Source organism: Anas platyrhynchos, chromosome 5, assembly GCF_047663525.1.
Source record: "Anas platyrhynchos isolate ZD024472 breed Pekin duck chromosome 5, IASCAAS_PekinDuck_T2T, whole genome shotgun sequence".
NCBI lineage: Eukaryota > Metazoa > Chordata > Aves > Anseriformes > Anatidae > Anas > Anas platyrhynchos.
Genome location: NC_092591.1, coordinates 30,437,060 through 30,458,826, shown reverse-complemented (window position 1 = coordinate 30,458,826; position 21,767 = coordinate 30,437,060). Strand labels below are relative to the sequence as shown.

At 63.8% G+C, this 21,767-nt stretch overlaps 5 protein-coding genes across 6 annotated transcripts; 4 read left to right on the top strand and 1 right to left on the bottom strand.

The window, feature by feature from the left end:
- The first annotated feature begins 91 nt into the window (after positions 1-91).
- On the top strand, positions 92-5,689 carry LOC101798585 (aldehyde dehydrogenase family 3 member B1-like). Its single transcript, XM_027459001.3, has 10 exons — positions 92-698; positions 884-1,046; positions 1,603-1,713; positions 1,834-1,954; positions 2,074-2,159; positions 2,429-2,510; positions 2,668-3,054; positions 3,283-3,449; positions 3,625-3,724; positions 4,899-5,689. Exons 1-10 carry the CDS (start codon positions 625-627, stop codon positions 5,090-5,092), a joined length of 1,485 nt encoding a protein of 494 aa, XP_027314802.3. The 5' UTR covers positions 92-624; the 3' UTR covers positions 5,093-5,689.
- A 140-nt stretch (positions 5,690-5,829) lies between these two features.
- NDUFS8 (NADH:ubiquinone oxidoreductase core subunit S8) lies at positions 5,830-8,123 on the top strand. Of its 2 annotated transcripts, none has more exons than XM_038179726.2 (7): positions 5,830-5,924; positions 6,916-6,967; positions 7,057-7,119; positions 7,215-7,304; positions 7,392-7,564; positions 7,642-7,770; positions 7,873-8,123. In XM_038179726.2, the coding sequence occupies exons 2-7, from the start codon at positions 6,928-6,930 to the stop codon at positions 8,002-8,004; spliced, it is 627 nt and encodes a 208-aa protein (XP_038035654.2). In that variant the 5' UTR covers positions 5,830-5,924; positions 6,916-6,927; the 3' UTR covers positions 8,005-8,123. The 2 variants fall into 2 exon arrangements, with proteins under 2 accessions (XP_038035654.2, XP_038035653.2); XM_038179725.2 differs by having other exon boundaries at positions 5,838-5,924; positions 6,890-6,967.
- Positions 8,124-8,453: 330 nt separating this feature from the next.
- On the top strand, positions 8,454-14,870 carry TCIRG1 (T cell immune regulator 1, ATPase H+ transporting V0 subunit a3). The gene is made up of 20 exons (XM_038179683.2): positions 8,454-8,581; positions 8,889-9,057; positions 10,034-10,112; positions 10,212-10,441; positions 10,543-10,637; positions 11,111-11,237; positions 11,315-11,397; positions 11,490-11,583; positions 11,679-11,891; positions 12,232-12,382; positions 12,464-12,603; positions 12,800-12,957; positions 13,029-13,119; positions 13,200-13,318; positions 13,447-13,660; positions 13,765-13,881; positions 13,965-14,069; positions 14,164-14,284; positions 14,362-14,533; positions 14,622-14,870. Exons 2-20 carry the CDS (start codon positions 8,941-8,943, stop codon positions 14,701-14,703), a joined length of 2,508 nt encoding a protein of 835 aa, XP_038035611.2. The 5' UTR covers positions 8,454-8,581; positions 8,889-8,940; the 3' UTR covers positions 14,704-14,870.
- A 136-nt stretch (positions 14,871-15,006) lies between these two features.
- On the bottom strand, positions 15,007-16,571 carry TBX10 (T-box transcription factor 10). Its single transcript, XM_072038388.1, has 6 exons — positions 16,565-16,571; positions 16,116-16,374; positions 15,942-16,043; positions 15,693-15,864; positions 15,447-15,602; positions 15,007-15,366 (listed from the first exon to the last, which is right to left on the bottom strand). The coding sequence occupies exons 1-6, from the start codon at positions 16,569-16,571 to the stop codon at positions 15,295-15,297; spliced, it is 768 nt and encodes a 255-aa protein (XP_071894489.1). The 3' UTR covers positions 15,007-15,294.
- A 1,221-nt stretch (positions 16,572-17,792) lies between these two features.
- On the top strand, positions 17,793-19,896 carry LOC101797088 (olfactory receptor-like protein COR4). The gene is made up of 2 exons (XM_038179716.2): positions 17,793-17,980; positions 18,799-19,896. The coding sequence occupies exon 2, from the start codon at positions 18,926-18,928 to the stop codon at positions 19,865-19,867; it is 942 nt and encodes a 313-aa protein (XP_038035644.2). The 5' UTR covers positions 17,793-17,980; positions 18,799-18,925; the 3' UTR covers positions 19,868-19,896.
- The last annotated feature ends 1,871 nt before the right edge of the window (positions 19,897-21,767 follow it).

Genomic DNA, 21,767 nt, shown 5'->3' with positions numbered 1-21,767 from the left:
ACAGGGAGTGGGAGAAGATGAGAGGAAAATGCGGCCGTGGGGTTAACCCTGCGCCCCTGCCCAGCCCCAGGACACCCTCTTGTGTCCCCAGGTGTCCCCATGGCCCTGATGGGGACCCTCACTCATGACATGGTTGCAGGGACAGTTGGCACTTGAGGAACTCTGTGCACTGGCAGCCCCGCGGGGACGCCTGGCTGCAGCACCACGTGCTGAGGCTGGCCTGCAGAGGCAGGGCAGGGCTGTCCCGCTCCCCTCATTGCCAGCCACTTCCCCGCTGGAGGCATGTTTTGGGCTCACCGTCACCCCACAGCACGATCTGTGGTGGCATCCCATGTCCCAAGCGGTTTGGGCTGGAGCAGAGCCAGCGGTGACGCAGGGAGCCAAGGGGAAGGGCTGGAAGCTGGCAGCCTCCCCCCCTCCAGGGACGCGGGGCAGCCTTTGCATGCACCCTGCACTCAGCAGGGACGTGGCTGTGGTGCCAGGGTGCAGACTGGGCTCCCCAAAGCCACCTCCTCCGGGTGTAAGGCTCCCCGTTAGCCAGGACTGCACGGGAACACGGGCTTTGCAGCCTCGTGCGTCTTCTCAGGGCTGCTGGAAGCTGTCGGCTGCTTCCCACAGCCCGGCATGGAGCAGCTCCGTGGGCAGCAGCCTCTGGGCGGTGATGCTGGCACAGCCCCCGAGGATGAGGGTGGCATGAGGTGAGAGCAAAGGGATGGCAGCGTGCGGCCGGGACACAGGGGAGGCAGGAGGTGCTCAGGCTCCCTGCCCGGTCCCCGGCTTCTCCAGTTTGATGCTGGGTGTGCACTGGGCTGGGGGACGTGGAGCTCCTGTGCCTCAGTGCCTGGATGGGGATGGGGTCCCTCTGATGTCCCCATACCCACAGCGGGAACCCCTACGCGGGGCTGGTGAGCCGCCTGCGGGCAACCTGGCTCTCGGGGAAGACGCGGCCCCTGGAGTACCGCCTGGCCCAGCTGGAGGCCCTGGGCCGCTTCCTGGAGGAGAAGAAGCAGGACATCCTGGAGGCCCTCGACTTGGACATGCGCAAGGTGAGGCCACTGGGGTTGGGCATAAGGGGCTGGGGGAGCTGGGGGGCTCTGCCCTGGGCTTGGAGCTGGTGGGGAGCACCTGGAGATGTTCCTCCATCCCCACCCGCAGCAGCCTCAGCGTGCAGGGTTTCTGAGGGCTGGGGCAGAGCAGACCCTCAAAGAGCTCCTGATGGATATCCCCCTGATGGATACCCCCCCTCTGTGGTGCTGCTCGTTTCCCTGCACTGTGGGCACTTCACAGGGCTCCTTATCTTCTGTTCTCCGTCCCCATTGATAACCTCTGCTCGGCCAACCACCCCATCCTCACCACAGCCTGGCTGTTTCCTCTTCTCCTGCTTGCAAACACCAGCTCTTGCATTGGAAGGAGGTGCAGAGCGATGCTTGGTCCCTTTGGGGGATCCTGTGCTACATTTCACCCCAAACCCACAGTCCCCAGCCCTGGCTGGAGGCTCCCCCCAAGGCTCAGTGTTGCCCCATAGCCTGGGTTTAAATGCTGCATGGGGTGGGTGTCAGAGCACGTGCCGGTGACGATGGGCACGGTGCTCTGCGTCCCCAGCCACCCTTTGAAGCCGAGTTCTCCGAGGTCCTCCTGTGCAAGAACGAGCTCAACACCACCCTTAACAACCTGTCCCACTGGATGAAGGACAAGCAGGTGGACAAGAACCTGGTAAGGGGGAAGAGGAGGGGGAATGGACCTTGCCAGGGCGAGCTGTGCGCAAGGGGGGGCGGTTTCACGTGGGGACCTGTCCCACCACAAACTCCTCCTGATGCGCTGGGTGTCCCGCAGGCGACGCAGCTGGACACGGCCTTCATCCGCAGGGACCCCTACGGGGTGGTGCTCATCATCGCGCCCTGCAACTACCCCATTTACCTCCTCCTGGTGCCCCTCATCGGAGCCATCGCCGCCGGTCAGGCTGAGCCCGTCCCCTGCCTGCAGGACGCCGGGGCTGGGGACGCTGGTGCGGGGTGCCAGCGCATCCGGCTGTGACCACGTCGCAGCTCTAATGTCCTCTCCATCTCCCCCTAGGTAACTGTGTCGTCGTCAGACCCTCGGAGATCACCAAAAACAGCAAGAGACTTGCGGTGGAAGTGCTGCCCAGGTACCTGGACAAGGTAAGAAGCTCTCTCCAAGGCTGGCTTCTTCCCACCCGCTGCACGCACTGGGGGTGCCTGCGCTCAGGCACGTCCCACCTCGGAGTCCTCCAGGAGATGTGCTGCAGCCTCCAACCTTGCCCGTTCTGCTTCTGCCACAAATTGGGGTCCCTGTGGCCTCAGCTCTTAGAGCACCAGCCCCGGCTGCCCCACTGCTCGCTCAGCCCCAGGGTGCTGTTGGTGGGGATGAGGACAGAGTGGCACAGGGGACCCTTCCTCTTACACCGCAGGACTGCTTCGCCGTGGTGACTGCGGGCAAGCAGGAGACCACCAGGCTGCTGGAGAATAAATTCGACTACATCTTCTTCACTGGTACGTCCCGAGAGCCAGAACCTCAGGCTGGGACCTGATGGATCTGGGGTGAGGGTCTGGTGGGACTTGGTGCACTTTCCCCTGGAGTACCAAGTCCCAGAGCCGGGCTGCAGCGTGGTGGGATCCCCACCGTGATGCATCCTCTTGTGGCCCACAGGCAACCCCGCCATGGGCAGGATCGTGATGACAGCTGCTGCCAAGCACCTTACGCCAGTGATGCTGGAGCTGGGGGGCAAGAACCCCTGCTACGTGTCCGACAACTGTGATGTGCAGAACGTGGCCCGGCGGGTGGCCTGGGGACGCTTCTTCAACGCGGGGCAGACCTGCATCGGGCCCAACTACATCCTGTGCAGCATGGAGATGAAGGACAAGCTGGTGCCCGCCCTGCGTGAGGCCATCACCACGTTCTATGGCCCCAACCCGCAGGAGTCCCCCGACTTTGCCCGCATCGTGGGGGACAAGCAGTTCCACCGCGTGCGGGCACTGCTGTGCAGCGGGCGTGTGGCCATCGGGGGACAGACGGACGAGAAGGAGCGCTACATCGGTGAGGGCTCGCATTTTGGATAAGTCTGTTCCACCTTGCATTGGGTGGGAGTGGGTTTTGGAGAGGGTTTTGCAACCCGAGGGGAGCTGGAAGGGTTATTTAGAGAAGGTCTGCATGGGAGCTGGGCAAGGCACCCAGCCTCGGAGGAGGAACCTGCCCTCTGCGCAGGTCAAGGTGTCTCCTCCAGCCTCGGGCATGGCCGATGCCTTTGGGTTTCTTCCTCCACAGCCCCCACGGTGCTGGTGGACGTGCAGCCCTCCGATCCTGCCATGCAGGAGGAGATCTATGGGCCCATCCTGCTCATCATCACTGTGGCCAACGTGGAGGAAGCCATTGACTTCATCAACAGCCGTGAGCAGCCGCTGGTCGTGTATGTCTTCTCCTCCGACAACAAGGTAGAGCGCACAGGCTGCATGGTGCCCATCCCGCTCTCCTTGGCGTGCCTTCAGCCACGTTCATGCCCCAAAGGTCTTGATTGGAGCAGAGATCTGTGGCCATGGGAGACAGATGGCAGCTGGGGGTGCAGGGACAGGGCACCAAGCCACGTCCCCTTCTCCCTTCCCCTCCCAGGTGGTGAACCAGGTGCTGGAGAAGACGAGCAGCGGCAGCTTCTGCAGCAACGACACCCTGATGCAAGTGACACTGACCTCGCTGCCCTTCGGTGGCATTGGTAAGTCCGCAGCCCCCAACCTGCCTGCCTGGGGTAGGTGTGACCGGGTCCCTGGTTTGTCCCACCAGAAGCCTTTTGCTTCGCTGCACCGGGGCTGAGCCCTGGGGCTCTGCAGCTCTGTTTGTGCTGGGCACCGCAAGGTTTCTTCTCTCTGTGGCTGCTGGCCCAAGCAGCGTTCCCTGCATACAAAGAGCTGTCTTATTCAGAAAGGAGTAGATCAGAACGTGGCCACCACAGGAACATTTCAAGACCTTCAGTTTTTTTTGTGGATCTCTCAGTATTTCTGAGCTTCCATGGGATGTTTTCTATCCAGAGCATCAGCTGGAAGAGGTTCCTCTCCTTCTCTGAAGTCTTGCAAAGGCTTTGGAGCACGGCTGTGTCCAGATCTTCACTCTTTTTCACCATGACCCTAGGCAGATGTGTGAGTAGGAGCAGAGCAGGCACGACTGAGCTATCTCCACCTGTTTCCAGCTCAGAGGATTTGCTACCCCAGAAGGATCCCATGTGTTGGGGGGTCTCCAGGCACTTATCCAGGCTCTCCTTGAATCCAGGAGAACTTCTGGTCACCACAGTTCCTGTGACACGGGGTTTAACATGGATGGAGACACCCGTGTCTGATGATGAGCCTTGCTACCTGCTCTGGTAGCGAGGAACATCCCCACGGGAGCCACCTCCGTCCTCTCCAGCTGTGGGGCCAGAGCCAGTGCGGAGGGCGAGGAGGTGTTGGGGGGGGTCTGTGCGTGTGGTGGAGATGTTGTGGTAGGGAAGTGGGGCTGCTGGCGCCTGCTCTGGCACCAGGTGAGGTTTAGCAAGCAGGAACTTCCATTTTCATACTGAGCCAAAAAGAGAACAGAAACTTAGGAGGAGAAGGGGGAACAAGAGCTTAAGACAAAGAAATGAAACCAGTTTAAGGCAAAGAAATGAAAACAATTTACCGAGGGTTTTAGTTGCCTTTGGAGATGGGGACCCACCTCCCAGCATCTTCGGGGGCACCCCGTGAAGAAGACCCCACTGAGGGCGAGGACAGTGGTGGCGTGGTGCCATGGGGTGACTGAGGTGGTCTCCGGGGCTTGGAGCCCCATCCAAATTAGAGGAAGCAGTTGGGGGGGAGATAATTTTGGGGTGGCCCTCGCTGGGTGCCATCACAAGGCGGGCCCCGTGCTGTGTGTTGCAGGATCCAGCGGCCTGGGGAAGTACCACGGCAAGTTCACCTTCGACACCTTCACCCACCGCCGTGGCTGCCTGCAGCGGGGCACCGGCCTGGAGCCCATCAACACCCTGCGCTACCCGCCCTACGGACCCCACAAGACCGGGCTGGTCCGGGCCGCCACCACCGTCAAGCGCCAGGGGGAATGCGCCCTGCTCTGAGGGGCCACCAAGGGGCCACCATGGGGCCATCATGGGGCTACCATAGGACCACCATGGGACCACCATGGGGCCACCATGGGGGTACCATGGGGCTACCTTGGGACCACCATGGGGTCATCATGGGGCCATCATGGGACCACCATGGGGCCACCATGGGGTCATCATGGCCACCATGGGGGTACCATGGGGCTACCATAGGACCACCATGGGACCACCATGGAACCACCATGGGGGTACCATGGGGCTACCATAGGACCACCATGGGGCCACCATGGGGTCATCATGGGGCCATCATGGGACCACCATGGGGCTACCTTGGGACCACCATGGGGCCACCACAGCCCCACCGCAGCCATGGCGGCCCTGCAGGGCAGCTCAATAAATGCTTTCAACTGCTGAAGCGTCCCATCGCCTCCCTGTGCCCGCCGCCATTGTGGTGCCCCCTCAGGCCCCTGCCCATCGGGGTGCAACTGCTGGCAGAAGGGCAGGGGAGGGACCATGCCTCCGCAGCGCAGCGCTTCCGCCCTCACTTTCCCCTGACCAATCACCGCGCCGCCCCGCCGCCGCACGGCCAATCCGCGGGCACCTCGCTGCGGCCCCTCTCGCTCTCCCCGCGCGGGCTCTCTCCGCCTTGCCAATCATCCAGAGCCAACCAATAGAAAGCGAGCTCCCGCAGCGCGGCCCGCCCACCTCCCGCGAGGCCCCGCCCTCAGCGCGGCGGCCCTCCCAGTGAAGCCGGCGGCTCTCTGCGCATGCGCCGCATCGTTTCGCGCCTGCGCGCTGGGACTTGGGGGCTGGGCCAGGGGTCAGGACGGCCGGGTCCTTGGGGGAGGTGAGGCCGGGGCGAGGGGGGGGACGGGGGGACCGGGGGGGGCTGAGGGGGACAGGGGGCCCTTAGGGGGGCCGGAGGAGCCAGGGGCCTTTGGGCGTTTTGGGGGGGTCGAAATCAGGGCCGCTTGGGTGGGTTTTGGGGATTTTGGGGGTGGGGGAGGCGAAATTTGGGCCCCTTGGGTGGGTTTTTGGGGTGAGGGGGCGAAATTTGGGCCTTTTGGGTGGGTTTTGGGGAGGGGGGGGCGAAATCCGGGCCCCTTGGGTGGGTTTTGGGGATTTTGGGGGTGGAGGGGGTGAAATCAGGGCCCCTTGGGTGGGTTTTGGGGTGTGTGGGGGTGAAATCTGGGCCCCTTGGGTGTTATTTTTTGGGGGAGGGGCGAAATTTGGGCCCCTTGGGTGGGTTTTGGGGTGGAGGGGGCAAAATTTGGGCCCCTTGGGTGTTTTTTTGGGGGGGAGGGGCGAAATTTGGGCCCCTTGGGTGTTATTTTTTTTGAGGGGGGGGGGAAATGTGGGTCCCTTGGGTGGGTTTTGGGGTGTGGGGGGGTGAAATCTGGGTCTCTTGGGTGGGTTTTGGGGTGGGGAGGGCGAAATTTGGGCCCCTTGGGTGGGTTTGGGGGTTTTTGGGGTGTGGGGGGGGTGAAATCTGGGCCCCTTGGGTGTTATTTTTTTGGGGGGGAGGAGAAATCTGGGCCCCTTGGGTGGGTTTGGGGGAGGGGGGGGCAAAATCTGGGCCCCTTGGGTGTTTTTTTTTTGAGGGGGGGCGAAATGTGGGTCCCTTGGGTGGGTTTTGGGGTGGGGGTACATGTGTCAATTAACCAGGGGGGCCAGAAGGGCCGTGTCCCGTGTGGTGCTGGGGATTTTGGGGGCGTTGGGGGCGCCCAGGACACCCCCGTCCTTCATGGGGGCGAGGGGGGGCTGCCCCCAGCAGCCAGCCCAGCCCCTGTGTGCCCCCCCCATGACCCCCAGCACTCGGAGCCTGCACCCCCCCCCAGGCAGGAGCGGTCATGGCAGCGCTGCGCCTGCTGCACCGGGCTGCCCGCGCAGGTGAGCATCCACCCCGCTCCCCCCACCCCAAAACCAGCCCCATTATCCCCCCCCCTCACCCATTTTCCCCTTTCTCTGCCCCCTCCCAGGCCCGCTGCCCGCCCCGTGCTACCTGCGCCCGCTCAGCACCACCACCCCCAGGGACTGCTACAGTGAGTACCCCCCGCCCGCCCCCATCCCGACGGGGGGCTGCCGCCACCCCCCGCTGGCGCCGTGCAGGGTGGGGACAGCGTCCTGCTCCCCACAGAGTACGTCAACATCCAGGAGCCGGCCATGGACATGAAATCCATCACCGACCGCGCCGCCCAGACCCTGCTGTGGACGGAGCTCTTCCGAGGTGAGCCCCGTGTGCCCCCCCCCCATCTCCCTCCATCCCCCTGCTGCCCCCCGGGGTGACGTCCTGCTCGCCCTGGCACCCCCCCAGGCCTGGCCATGACGCTGAGCTACCTCTTCCGTGAGCCGGCCACCATCAATTACCCCTTCGAGAAGGGCCCGCTCAGCCCACGCTTCCGCGGGGAGCATGCCCTGCGCCGCTACCCCTCCGGGGAGGAGAGGTGCATCGCCTGCAAGCTCTGCGAGGCCGTCTGCCCGGCACAGGTGAGCCCCCCCGCATCCCCCTCATCCATCCCTGGGGGCTCCCTGGTGCCGTTTTTCACCCCCTCCCTTGGTGGCAGGCCATCACCATCGAGGCCGAGCCCAGGGCTGACGGCAGCCGCCGCACCACGCGCTACGACATCGACATGACCAAGTGCATCTACTGCGGCTTCTGCCAGGAGGCCTGCCCCGTGGATGCCATCGTGGAGGTGAGCCCACGACGGGAAGGGGCTCCCAGCCCGGGGAATGAATGGTGGGGGGGCGGCCACCGAGCTCCTTGGGGTCTCACGGTGAGCGTCTCCCCAACGCAGGGCCCCAACTTCGAGTTCTCGACGGAGACGCACGAGGAGCTGCTGTACAACAAGGAGAAGCTGCTCAACAACGGCGACAAGTGGGAGGCCGAGATCGCGGCCAACATCCAGGCCGATTACCTGTACCGGTGACGGCCGGGGGCCGCGCCGTGTCCCCCCACCCCCCAAATCCCATAATAAAGGGCCTTCGGGTGCCTCTGCAACCCCCCCGTGCTGGGGGAGGGTGGGCACCGGCCCCTTCCTAACCCCCAGCTTGTGCCTTGGTCTCTTCTTCGCCAACCCTGCGCGGGGGCAGCAGGGGAGGGGGTGGCACGGTTGTGCCACGGGGAGGGGGACAACGGTGCTGGGGACAACCCTGCATCCATTCCCCATTTTGGGGTGGCACGGGGAGCCCCAGCAGCAGGGGATGTGGGTGCTGTGGGGTTAAGCTGAGAGGAGCAGGGGCTGGGAGGGGGCTTTGGGGTGCGCGCAGCAGTGGGGCGCCTTTTGGGGGCGCGCCCCCACCGCCGCGTCCCGGCTCCCCGCGGTCCCCCACGAGGTCCGGGGCAGGCTCCCGGGGCTGGTGCCTCCTCCCCGGGGCCGGGCCCTTCCTGGGGGAAGAGGAAGTGCAGAGCCCGGCCGGCCCCGCAGCCCTGCCCCGGCCCCGGCCCCGCCGCCGCGCACCCGGCTCCGAGCGGGCGGCGCCGTCCCGGGGCTGCCCCGGTAGCGGGTGGGTGGGTGGAGAGGGGGGACCCTATAGCGGGGGGGCGGGGCTGGGAGGGAGGGAGGGAGGGGTTGAGGGGGGGTCTGTCCCGGTGCCGGTGCCCCCCCCGGGATGCGCTGGCCCTGACTCAGAGGCAGCTGAGCGGGGCGGGGGGGGGGCGGGCGTTGTGCAAGCGGGGCGCAACGCGGGGCCGTGGCACAGCCCCGGCACCCCCAGCTCCGGGGACACCGAGCGGCACCGACACCCCCCCGGGACCAGCACCGGCACCCCCCGGGACCGTCCCCACTCTCTGAGCGCTCGCCTCCGTCCCCAGCCGGGTGCCCCGGGACCAGCGGGGTGTCCCCCCCCCCCCCCCGGGGGTCACCATGGGGTCCCTGTTCCGCAGCGAGGAGGTCTGCCTGGCACAGCTCTTCCTGCACTCCGCCTCGGCGTACAGCTGCGTCAGCGAGCTGGGCGAGAGGGGGCTGCTGGAGTTCAGGGATGTACGTAGGGGGACGCCCGGATGGCCCTTGGGGTGGCGGGGTGGGCTGCGGTGGGCAGGGTGGGCTGGGGGTTTCGGGTGGAGTGGGTGTAGGGGGTGATCTGGGTGGTTTCGGGGTGCTCCGGGTGCAAGGGTTTGAGTTGTTTGGGGTGCTCTGGGTGCAAGGGTTTAGGTTTGTTTGGTTTGGGGTGCCTTGGGTGCAGGGGATTGGGTTTGGGGTGCCTTGGGTGCAAAGGTTTGGGTTTGGATGGTTTGGGGTGCTTTGGGTGTAGGGATTGGGTTTGGGGTGCTCTGGGTGCAAGAGTTGGGTTGGGGCTTGGATGGTTTGGGGTGCTTTGGGTGCAGGGGATTGGGTTTGAGGTGCTCCGGGTGCAAGGGTTGAGGTTTGGGTGGTTTGGGGTGGTTCGGGTGCAAGGGTTTGGGATATTTTGGGTGCAAAGCATTGGGATGGACAGCTTTGGGTGCCGTGGGTGCAGCGGATTGGGCTTGGGTAATTGGGGTGCCATGGGTGCAGGATAATGGGCGTGAGTTTTTTGGGGCGCTCCGGGTACAGGGGGATTGGAATGGATGGCTGCGGGTGCAGGGGGTTGGGCAGTCTGGGTGCAAGGGTTTGGGGCCGTTTGGGGTGCAGGGGATTGGGATGGGTGGCTTGGGTGCCATGGGTGCAAGGGTTTGGATTTGGATTTTAGGGTTTAGGGTGCTCCGGGTGCAGGACCCTGGGGTGTTTTGGGTGCAGGGGGGTTGGGATGGACGGGTTTGGGTGCCCTGAGGTGCAGGGGCTTGGGCACGGGTGGTCTGGGGGCTCTGGGTACAGAGGACTGGGGGATTTGGGGTGCTCTGGGTGCAGAGGGTTGAGCCGGGGTGCTGTGGGAGCAGAGAACTGGTGTGGGCTGTGTGGGGTGCCGGGGTCGGTGGCACGGTGCTGGCCCAGGCGCTGCCCCCCAGCCCCCCAGTGACCGTGCCCCCTCCGTCCCCAGCTGAACCCCCACGTGAGCGCTTTCCAGCGGCGCTTCGTGGGCGAGGTGCGGCGCTGCGAGGAGATGGAGAAGACCTTCAGTGAGTGCCGGGGAGCGAGGGCGCGGGGCAGCCTCCGGGGGTGGGGATGGGGGGGGGTCCCACCTTCCCCGAGCTCATCTCCCACCGCTTTTCTTGCAGCCTTCCTGCAGCAGGAGCTGCGAGGGGCCGGGAGGGAGCTGGGGCCGTGCCCCGAAAACCCCCCGGCGCCGCTGGCCCGCGAGGCGCTGCGGGTGCAGGAGCAGTCGGAGCAGCTGGCGCGGGAGCTGCGGGAGGTCAGCCGGAACCGCGCCGCCCTGCGCGGGCACCTGCGGGACCTGCGCCAGTACCTGCACGTCCTGCGCGAGGGGCAGCGCCTCACCAGCCTGCCGGTGGGTGCCGGGACTCCCCCTTCGCCCCCCACCCGGTTTTAGGGTTGCTGCCCCGCGCCCTGCCACCCCCAGCCTCCTCTCTCTGCTCCCCGGCACCGCAGGGTCCCCCTGGATCGCCGCCGTCGAGCCGGGCGTTCTCCGAGCACGATCCGCTGCTCGACCCCTCTGTGCACCAGCACCTCGACCGCAAGATCAAGTAAAGGGGGCCTGAGGGGTCTCCTGGGGGGAGGCTGTCACCTGTGGGGCTGGGGCACGGCTGTAGGGCAGGGGTTGGAGGTGAACCATGGGGCAGGGGCATCATGGTTGGAGGATGGGGTTGGAGCTGCGCTGTGGGGCAGTGGTATGGCTGGAGGATAAGGGTTGGAGGTGGACCACGGGGCAATGGCATGGCCGTGGGGCATTTAGGAAGGCTGTAGGACAAGGGTTGGAGAAGGGCAAAGGTATGTCCATAGTGAGTGAGGCTGTAGGGTTAGGGTTGAAGGTAGGGCTTGGCCATGGGGCACCTGGACAGGGGTTGGAGAGGAGCCAGGGGGCACTGCACAAGGCTGTAGGACAAGGGTTGGAGACAGGCTACGGGGCAGGGACAACGCTGTAGGGTACGGGTTGGAAATGGGGCAGGGGTGGTGGCAGAGCTGTGCCCGTCCCGGTGCCCACGCTGCGTCCCCACAGCTTCGTGACCGGTGTCATCCACCCGTGGCGGGTGAGTGCCTTCGAGCGGCTGCTGTGGCGTGCCTGCCGTGGCTACCTGGTGGCCAGCTTCGTGGAGATGCCTGAGCCCCTGGAGGACCCGGACACGGTGAGCGGGGTGCTGCGGGGGGTGGCAGGGAAGGGGGACGGGGTGGCCGGGGCTGACATGAGCTACATTGTCCCCAGGGCGAGAGCGTCACCTGGGTCATCTTCCTCATCTCCTACTGGGGCGAGCAGATCGGGCAGAAGATCCGCAAGATCTCGGACTGGTGAGTGAGCAGCCTCACGCCATCCGGCCCCAAAAAGGTTTATTTAGCACTGCTGCCCCCCTCCCCGACACGGCGCTGTCCGTCTGTCCCAGCTTCCACTGCCAGGTCTACCCCTACCCGGAGAGCGAGGCCAGCCGGGCAGAAACGCTGAACGGGCTGCTCAGCCAGATCCAGGACCTCAGCGTGGTGAGCAGGGCACCGTGAGGGCATCTGGGGGGGGTGGCCGCACTGGGACCCCCCCCCCCCACCCATCGCTGACCCCCCTTTTTGGGCACACGCAGGTGCTGGAGGAGTCGGAGCAGTACCTGGCGCAGGTGCTGGACAAGGTGGTGCAGGCGCTGCCCACGTGGCGGGTGCAGGTGCAGAAGATGAAGGCCATCTACCTTGTCCTCAACCAGTGCAGCTTGGACGTCACCGAGAAGTGCCTCATCGCCGAGGTCTGGTGCCCCGTGCGGGACCTCACCCAGGTGCAGGACGCCCTGCGCCAAGGCTCGGTGGGTGCCCGCTGCGGCGGGGGCTGCTTGGGGGCCCCCCGTGTCCTTCTGCCAGGGATTGCGTGGTGGCCCCGTGTCCTCGTGGCAAGGCTTGCTTGATGGCCCTGTGTCCTTGTGCCAGGAATAGTTTGGTGGCCCCGTGTCCTCATGCCGGGGGTTCCACATTGTCTTTGTGCTAGGGTGACGTGCCCTGTGCTGGGACGTGTCATGGGGCGAGGTTTGTCCCCCAACCCCTGGTGCCCTGCATCCCCGTGCCACCCCCAGCTTGCGCCCCATAACCCAATGCCCCCCCCCCCACCATCACGGCGTGGGGGTCAGGCCCTGGGTGCCCTCCCCGCAGTACAAGAGTGGCTCGAGCGTGGAGTGCTTCGTGCAGCGCATCCCCACCATGGAGAGCCCGCCCACCCTCATCCGCACCAACAAATTCACCGCCGGCTTCCAGAGCATCGTGGACGCCTACGGGGTGGCCAGCTACCAGGAGGTGAACCCCGGTGAGGACCCCCGGACCCTCCCCTCGGCACCTCGGGGCTGGGGGGGGAGCCCGGAGTGATGCAGTGCCCGTGCTCCCGCAGCGCCCTACGCCATCATCACGTTCCCCTTCATCTTCGCCATCATGTTTGGGGACGTGGGGCACGGGCTGCTCATGTTCCTCTTCGCCCTCTGGATGGTGCTGTACGAGAACAGACCCAGCCTGCAGCAGGCCAGCAATGAGGTGAGCGGGGCGTGGGGCAGGGCTGGGGGGCCGGGATGGGGTTGTGGGGGCACGGGATGGGATTGTAGGTATGGGATGGGGTCGGTGTGGAACGGGGCCACCTGGCTGCAGGGTCGGAGGCGTGGGCAGGGTGGTGTGGGACGGGCACAGCGTGGGGCAGGGGTGGTAGCCGGGCGCCACGTTTTGCCCCCCGCAGATCTGGCAGATGTTCTTCGAGGGGCGCTACCTCATCCTGCTCATGGGGGCCTTCTCCATCTACACCGGCTTCATCTACAACGAGTGCTTCAGCAAACCCACCGTCATCTTCCCCTCGGCCTGGAGCGTGGCCACCATGGCCAACCGCTCCTCCTGGAGGTGGGACCCCGTGAGCCCCTGTGAGCCCCCCCAGGTCCCTGCCTGCGCTGACCCCCTGGCTCTGCCCGCAGCTCTGACTACCTCGCCACCCACCCGTCCCTCACCCTGGACCCCAACATCACCGGCGTCTTCCAAGGGCCCTATCCTTTTGGCATTGACCCGGTGAGTGTCCCCTGGGGGCGAGGACGGGGTGGGACCCTCGGTGGGGTGGCCCGGCATCTCACCCACATTGCCCCCGGCAGATCTGGAGCTTGGCCACCAACCACCTCAACTTCCTCAACTCCTTCAAGATGAAGATGTCGGTGGTGCTGGGCATCGTGCACATGGCCTTCGGCGTCCTGCTGGGTGTCTTCAACCACGTGTGAGTCCCCTTCCTCGTGTCGTGCCAAGGGGGCCGGGGCCGGACTCCCCTGGGGCAGGGTGGGGTGGGCGAGGGGGGTCCAGAGCTGGGTGCGAGCGTGGTGAGCCCGGCTGGTGCCCCCTGCCCAGGCACTTCAAGCAGCGGCACCGGCTGGTGCTGGAGCTCCTGCCCGAGGTGGTCTTCCTGCTGGCTCTCTTCGGCTACCTCGTCTTCCTCATCTTCTACAAGTGGATCAAGTTCGGCCCCGCCGACTCCCGGGTGGCTCCCAGCATCCTCATCCACTTCATCGACATGTTCCTCTTCACCTCCAACGCCGACAACCTCCCGCTCTACGAGGGGCAGGTAGCACCTCCGGGACCCCCGCCCGGCATCGCGAGCTGGGGCTGATGGTGTTGGGTGGGATGTGGGTGCTGGTGGGACCCCGTAACGCCGCGTGCCGCCTGCAGGTGCCGGTGCAGATGGTGCTGGTGGTGCTGGCGCTGGCGTCGGTGCCCATCCTGCTCCTGGGGACGCCCCTGTACCTGTGCTGCCAGCGGCGTAGGCGGAAGACAGGCCACCCCCCGGTGAGGCTGGGGACACGGTGGGGGGCTCGGATGGGGCAGGGGGCACGGTGGCATGGCCTGAGTGGGCCGATGTCCCCGTGCAGCCAGCAGCAGAGCAGGAGCCGCTGCTGGAGGGGCAGGAGGCCGGCAACTCCGTCAATGCCACCAAGGAGGACGTGGAGAGCGGGGGGCACGGCCCTGACTCCGAGGTGAGGGCTGGGAGTGAGCGAGGGGGTCGGGCTGTGTCCAGACCCCCCCCAAACACACAGACACACACACAACGTCCCACCTCTGTCCCCGCAGCACTTGGACTTCTCCGACGTCTTCATGCACCAAGCCATCCACACCATCGAGTACTGCCTGGGCTGCATCTCCAACACCGCGTCCTACCTGCGGCTCTGGGCGCTCAGCCTGGCCCACGCACGTGAGTGTCCCAACCCCCTCACCCCACAAACTGCCCCCCCGGGAGCCAGGCTGAGCCTCGCTGCCCCCCCCTCCCAGAGCTCTCGGAGGTGCTGTGGAGCATGGTGATGCGCAAGGGCTTCGTGCGGCTGAGCTACGCGGGCGGCGCCGTGCTGGTGCCCGTCTTCGCCGTCTTCGCCGTGCTGACCGTGGCCATCCTGCTGGTGATGGAGGGGCTCTCCGCCTTCCTGCACGCCCTGCGGCTGCACTGGTGAGCCTGGCAAGGGGGGTGGGGGTGGCAGGACGGGACCCCCCACAGGCCCCACCGGGTCTCACCGTGCCCCCTCTTTCCTCGGCAGGGTGGAGTTCCAGAACAAGTTTTACGTGGGTGCCGGCTACAAGCTGTGCCCCTTCGCCTTCGCGCCCGATTCCTGGGAGTAGCTGAGCCGCCCCGTGCCGCGTGGACCTGGGGGGCTCGCAGCATCGCTGGGAACCCCCCAGAGCCGTGGGGCTGGGGGGGGTCTGGCTGCAGCACCCCCCGGGTCTCCTCCTCTCCTTCCCGAACCCAGAGGCTTCCGCAGCGAATAAAGCCCCCCTGGCTCCCCCCAGCTCCCCGTCTCCGTCCCCTCCTTGGGTGAGGGTCCAAGGGGGGGGCGCAGGGGGTCCCCCCTCACTGCTGCCCATAGCCGAAGGTGGTCGCAGTGCTGCTGAAGCCAGCTGGCCGCAGGGGGGGCAGCGGGTAGGGGCCGGCGCGGGGTTTGGCCCCCACGTAGACACTGGGGGGGTAGGCGAGGGGCTGGAAAGGCGGCGTGGGGAAGCCGGGGGGGGCCACGGCTGCCAGCGCCCCACGGCCACGGGGGAGCAGCGGGGGCGCAGCGCGGCCCCCAGCCCCACGACCTTTCTGCTGCGCGGCAGCCCGGGGGGGGGACAGCGTGCCCCCACACCTGCAAGAGAGAGGGGGTGTGGGGGGGCTGAGGGCAGGCGGCGTGGAGCCCATCACCGCGGCGGCACGGCACGGCAGCACCCAGGGCCTTACCATGGCTCGGGCTCCCCGTCCCGAAAGCCCTTGGCGAAGGGGTTGCTGGCGATCTTCAGCTGGGTGATCTGCAGGGATCAGGGGGTCAGGGGGTGGGGGGCACCCCTATGTGTCCTCCTCCTCCTTCCCCCCTCAGCCCCCAGCTCACCCGGTGGTTCTGGTAAGCCGTCACCGCCATGAACTGGGTCTCGGGGAAGCTGAAGGACTTGAAGTTCTCGTGGGCGAAGCGCTCACTGTCGCGCCGGGGGTCCACCAGCACCACGTGGAAGCGGGGCTGGTAGCGGTGCATGGAGTTGAGGATGATCTGGGGGGGGACAACGGGGACAGGCGGTGGGCACCCCCGTTCCTCGCCACCACCCCCCCTTCACCGTGTGCCCCCCCGGCACGTCCTCACGTGGCCGTTGTCGTCCAGGAGGTTGTTGGTGAGCTTGAGCTTGTCGAAGGAGACGATCTGCCGCATCCACTGGGCCCCCTTGGCGGGCGAGTCGGGGTGGAAATGGACACGGCCGGGGGCTGCCGGGTCGGCACGGCCGGCCACCAGCCAGGAGGAGCTGTGGAAGGCGTACCTGCGGGGCCGGGGGGGGGCTCAGCACCACCAGGACGCAGCCCCCACGCCCCCATCCCTCCCCATCCCCATCCCCACCTGTATCTCTTGTCATCCAGCGGGACGAAGTCCATCAGCAGCACGTAGTCGGCCGACGGGTCCAGCCCCGACAGCTTCACCTGGAAGGTGGGGAACATCCTCCTGCGGGGAAGGGGAGGCCGTGGGGGTGCCCCCTGCCCTGGGACCCCCCCCACATCCTTCCGCAGCGCCTACCTGCCCGCCTTGGTGACGATCATCTCGGTGCCCAGGCGGTTGAACTCCTCCCAGAGGCTGCCCATCTCCAGCCGTGCCGCGGCGTGGCACACACGCCGGTTCTTGCCGCCGGCCCCCGGCCCCTCGCACGCCCACCCGGGGACGGTGCCCGAGGGGGGACCCTCGCCCGGCGTGGCCAGGAAGGCTGCAGGGTTGGGGGGCGATGGGCGCTCAGATTCCTGCGCTGCCCCTTCGGGAAATGACCCCACGCACCCCCAGCCTCATTCATGGGGAGGACTGGGGGGGTCCCCGGCACGGCATGGCTTCATCCCCCACCCCACTGCTGCCCCACACTTATGGGGTTTGGACCACACATGTGTGGGGCAGCCAGCACCCTGAATAGACCGCGTGCACCCCTCGGCTGAGCGTCGTGGGGACCCTGGCACGGCTGTGCCATGGGTAGGCTTTACCTGTCATGGGTGGGCAGGATGCGGCCGCGGCTCCACCAGCTCTGGACTGCAGCCCCCCCCAGCACACCGAGGGGGTTTTATCCCCCTGCTCGGGGGTGGAGACGAGGGGGCTGGAGCAGCAGCGGGGCCTCGGGGGCGGTGGGAGCACGGCCCCCCCCTCCCACGCTGCCTTCGCGCTTTGATGCGGTGGTGATGGACGAGGGACCAGCGGTGGCTTTGGGACCCTCAGCTGGGTCTGGGGGTACCCAGAGCTGGGGAAGGAGCAGGTGTGGGGGTGTGACCGGTGCTACAGAGGGGGGGGGGCGAGTCCCCAAATACCACAGGGCCACTAACACAGCTGCGGTGACGGTGACCCCACCTTTGGGGTCAGCACCCCAGCAGCAGCGGGTTTTGGGAAGCGGGGCTGGAGCAGAGCGGGGAGGGGGGGCACCACCTCTCCGAGCCCCCCCCATCCATCACCTCTCCTCCTGCATCCCCTGCGGCGCCGGCTCGGCCCCATCCGTCTCCTGCTGTCAGCCGCGGGCCGGCATCGAGCGGGAGATGAGGAGGTGTGAGCGGCGATGTGACAGTGGAGGTTGGGGCTTGGCACGGCTGAGCCACGGTGTCACAGCCCCCCCCAGCCGATTTTTCTGCTTTCCTTTGGTTTTCAGCAAAGCCTGCCCAAGATAACCTCTCCAGTCACCATCAGCGAGGGGATTTGGGATGGGGAGGGCTGGATGCCGTGCAGCAAACCTGGCTTTTAGCAGCTGCTCCTTGGGAGAGAGGCCTCCAGGTGCCAGAAAATGGGGTGGTTGGCTTAAAAAACCCACAAAGCTTGTGAAAGTGGCTGCTTCGGGGCGTCAGCATCATTCGGTTTCACTTCTCCCTTCCCAGGGCTGCAAGCCTCCTATTTTGGGGCCATCAATGCAGCAATTTTGCTGGCACTCTGGCACTCTCCCACTGCCTCCTCGTAGCCAAATTTGCAAGCTATTGGCCTGCATACGAGGAGCTGGAGATAGGTGGAGAGGTGTTTTGTTGCCCGTGCCCAGCTCCCCGTCGTGATACCATCAAACTGTGCACTGGTGAGGCTGTTGTGACCTTTGGGGTGTTCAAGCAGCGGACGTGGCCGGCAACGTGGTGGTCTGGGGTTTGCTCTAACAAGAGCCCGAAGCCCCCTTGTTCTTGTCATCTCCTCTGGGTACGCTGCTTCTCCAAGCCAAGGTGCGCAGAGAAAGGATAATGACCCGCTTTGGGCTTCGCCCCTCTCCTGAGCCTCCAGGAGGCTCTCAGCCCCCAAATCCCCGGGTGACGTGGTGGTGGGGGTGTTCCCTGATGGTAGTTAGATATCCAGCTGCCCTGCAGAGCCTCGGGCAGGCATGTCTTTGTGTCCATCCCCGAGCTCCTCGCCAGGGAAGCAGAAGGAGACACCTCCGAAATGTGAGTGAGCCTCGTGGCACCCATCTGGCCCAGTTTTCTCTTGCAAGAAGGAAAGAGCTCAGAGAGGGCAAGCGATAAGGACACGTGCGTGGGTTTTGTGTCCCTCACCGCCAGGCACCTGCGCTGTGAGCGTCCGTGCATGGCTGTGGGACAGGGAGGGTGTGGGCACTGCTGGCGTGGCTCAGCTGGGCAAAGCATCGTATTTGAGCCGTGCTTTTGCTTTCCATGGGAGAGAGGGGGGCATGCTTGGGAGGTTTCCTCTGCCTGCTGGCCAGGAAGGGCTCCTGGATGAGGACCAGAAGCTTTCCTGTAAAGAACACTCAGGGAGCTCACTCCCTAAGGCAGGGGGCAGGTCCAAAGAGTGAGCTTTTTTCCCCAAAAACTATTTTCAAGGAGAGATTGTTCAGCTTTTGGGGTTGCCTATCTCTCTAGAAAAATCCCAATTTCTCTAAAAGCAGACAAGAGAACCAGGAAAAAAAAAAAAAAAAAAAGATAACTAAAAGAGGAAGCCAAGAGAAACCTCTGTGTCTCCAGGGCTCACAGTTAAGAAGAAATCCCTGCAAAGAAGGAAGAGGCAGGTGGGTGGCATGTGCCTAAGAGAGCAAGGGCGAATAATTGGTGCCACACTGTAAGATCACTGCGTTTCTCTGCCTTTCTCTGCATTTATCCCTGTTTCAGCTTGAGTGGGATGGCTTCAGAGTGCAGCTCGAGCAGAGTTTGGGTTTTGCAGTACCCCATTCGTGTTACCCACACAGTGATATGTTTCTCGGCAAGTGATATGTTTCTCTAATTGATCCATGCCTGAAATCTTCCTTTAGGTCTTGTCTCCAAACAGGGCCCACTGGGGAGAGGGCGTTTTGCCTGGGAGATCCCTGCCTGTAGCAGAAGAAGCTGCCAGCAGGGAGGTCACGATCGTGCTTCACACAGAAGCTGTGTGTCGAGCTAATGGCAGGATGTAACTGCACCCCGGTGACCGCGTTCAGGCTAACGGGGCTCACCGACGACCCCGGGGCTCAGGCTGCCCTCTTCCTGCTGTTTCTGCTCATCTATATTGTCACCATCCTGGCGAACCTGGGGATGCTCGCATTAATCGCGGCCAGCCCACGGCTCCACACCCCCATGTATTATTTCCTGGGCAATCTGGCCTTTGTAGACCTCTGTTCTTCCACTGTGATCACCCCCAAGCTGCTGGCTGACTTTCTGTCTGAGAAGAAGCTCGTTACTTACGCTGGGTGTGTAGCTCAGGTCTTCATTTTCGACATTCTGGGGGTGACTGAATGCTTCCTGCTGGCCATGATGGCATACGACCGCTATATGGCCATTTGCCATCCCCTGCTGTACTCGGTCACCATGTCCCCGAAATGCTGTTTCCAGCTGGTGACCTGCTCGTACCTCCTGGGGCTGACAAACGGCGTGGGGCAGACCATTGGCATGTTGCGTTTATCCTTCTGCAGCTCCCGCGTCATCGACCACTTCTTCTGTGACATCTCCCCTCTGATATCACTCTCGACCTCTGACACCACCCTCAACCAAATCATGCTAAGGACTTTAGCATCTCTATTCGGCGTCTCCAGCGGCCTCGTTGTGCTGCTGTCCTACATCGCCATCATCTCCACCATCCTGAGCATCCGCTCAGCCAAGGGCAAGTGCAAAGCCTTCTCCACCTGCGCCTCCCACCTGGCTGTTGTGAGCATCTTCTACGGGACAGCAATCTTTATGTACCTAAAGGCCAGCTCCAGGGACGATAAGCGGGCAGCAGTGCTCTACACCGTGGTGACCCCCATGCTGAACCCCCTGATCTACAGCCTGAGGAACCAGGAGGTGAAGGAGGCCTTGAGGAGACTCACAAAAATGAGAAGATCTTGTATGTTGTACATGTATGGCTGAGTCGAATAAAGATGTGAGTGATGTGCTCAGTTTTTTGGTTAAATAAGGTGCTTTTCTCGCAATGGGCAGCATAGGCTGTCCCTTCTGCTCAGCACATCAGGGCAAACGAGGTGAGTCCTGTTCCAGGAAATCTAGCTCTCTTTCAAGGAAGTGTTGTAAAGTCGTTAAGGGCCAGCAGAGCTGGCGTCAGGACGGAAACACCTTTTATCAAGAAAAAAAAAAAGATGACAGCAGCTAACTGGTATGCTACGTGGGAAATGTTTTTCCTTGTTTATACTCAAATCTCCTTCAATGATTAACAGATAACAAAAGAAGTACGGCGGTCGGGTGACCTCAGCTGTGAATGAAGGCACACATGCCAAGCATTTGTGTGCTGCAGCAAGGGCTCCCCCTGAGGGTAGGTTCTACAAAACAGCCCCTGCCCCCTGCTCCACTCCTTTGTCTTTGGTCTTTGTCTTTGTGGACGGGGAGACAAGGCATGGTCCCCACGGTACACTGCCCACAATAGCTCATGGGAACCATGGTGCTCTTCTCCTTCAGGCCCCAAACCACCCAAAGTTTTGCGCCCATGCCAGCCTGAGCCAGTGCCGATGCCCGTCCTGAAGCCTCTCCAGTTGCTTTCCTGCAGACGATGCACAAGCAGGCGCTGCCATGAAAAAAAACAACACCAAATGTTCCAGCTGGGGTTTCACCTCAGCCATACCATACCATACCATTGGTAAGGACCGTGGTGACAAACTGGAGCTCTGGCCATACCCTAGGGCCATGCAGTAATTTGCAATTGTAATTTGTGTTGGCGGTGTGGCAGGGCAGAGGCTGCTTATCTGGATTAAATCAAATCCGGATGGCGGTGACCCGCTGATCTGTTGACACACGGGTAGCCCTGACCTACGCGTTCAGGGACATGTGAGGCAGCGGGTCTGACTCCTCCTTTGTTTCCCGAGAATCTTGATAACTCCTGGTTACTCTTTAATCCGGCCCATCGTTGTCTTTCCCATCACTGTGGAGCAAACATACTCTCGGTGTCTCTCTCCCAGGGTTTGCCCTCCCACTCTCCTGCCTTATCAGCGCTGCAGCCGCCCTGCCGAGGGGGGGACCTCACTGGGGTTTCCAATGTGGCAAATTCACCCTAGAAATTCTCAGCCTGAGCTCCTTCCTCGGCCCTAACGAGAAGCCTGTGGGGCGCTTGCTGGTGGTATCAAGGCAAAGTGAAGTTCTTGGTGCACAATCCCTGCCGATCCCCTGTGCTCCTGCTGCTCCACCACTGCCGTCCTCCAGGTGCTGTTTAACCTAGGCAAAGGATTTCTTTTTTTGTAGAAGCCCCCACACTACTTTTATGTTTTGTTTATGGCCCCAGCATGCCTCGTCTTGCTGCTGTGACCGGCGGCTGTTATTTGGCAGTGCAGGAAATACAATATTTAATGAACATGCCCCCCAGGCTTTGTGTCCAGCCAGTCCCACCTCCGCCCTCCTCTGAATTTAAATGCAAACAAGAACTTTAGGTGTGCTAAAATGCAAGTCTGCGGCTCCAGCACGTCTGCTTGGCTCTTTGTGGCTTCCTGGCCGAGCCCTGTCTCGAAGAGCCAAATGACACCATTTTCCTGCCCATCCTGCAAGCCCTGCCTGCTGTCCTTGGGGAAACCAGAAGGAGCTTCCTAATCCTGACGAGTGGGGGGCAAACAAGCAGCGAACAGAGATGGGGCTGGCACCTGCATCTGCTCTGTTGGGCTGCCAGTTGCTTTGGCAGCCTCTCCTCTCGACTGGGCAGGATCTGTCCTCAAAAACTGTTGTAGCTTTGTCTCTGTGCTGTCTCAAACGCCCCTCCTGCTTCAGATGCAAATGAGCTTCCAGCTGAAGCTTGTTTTACTTAAGGAGGCAGAAATAAGGCAACAAACAGTGG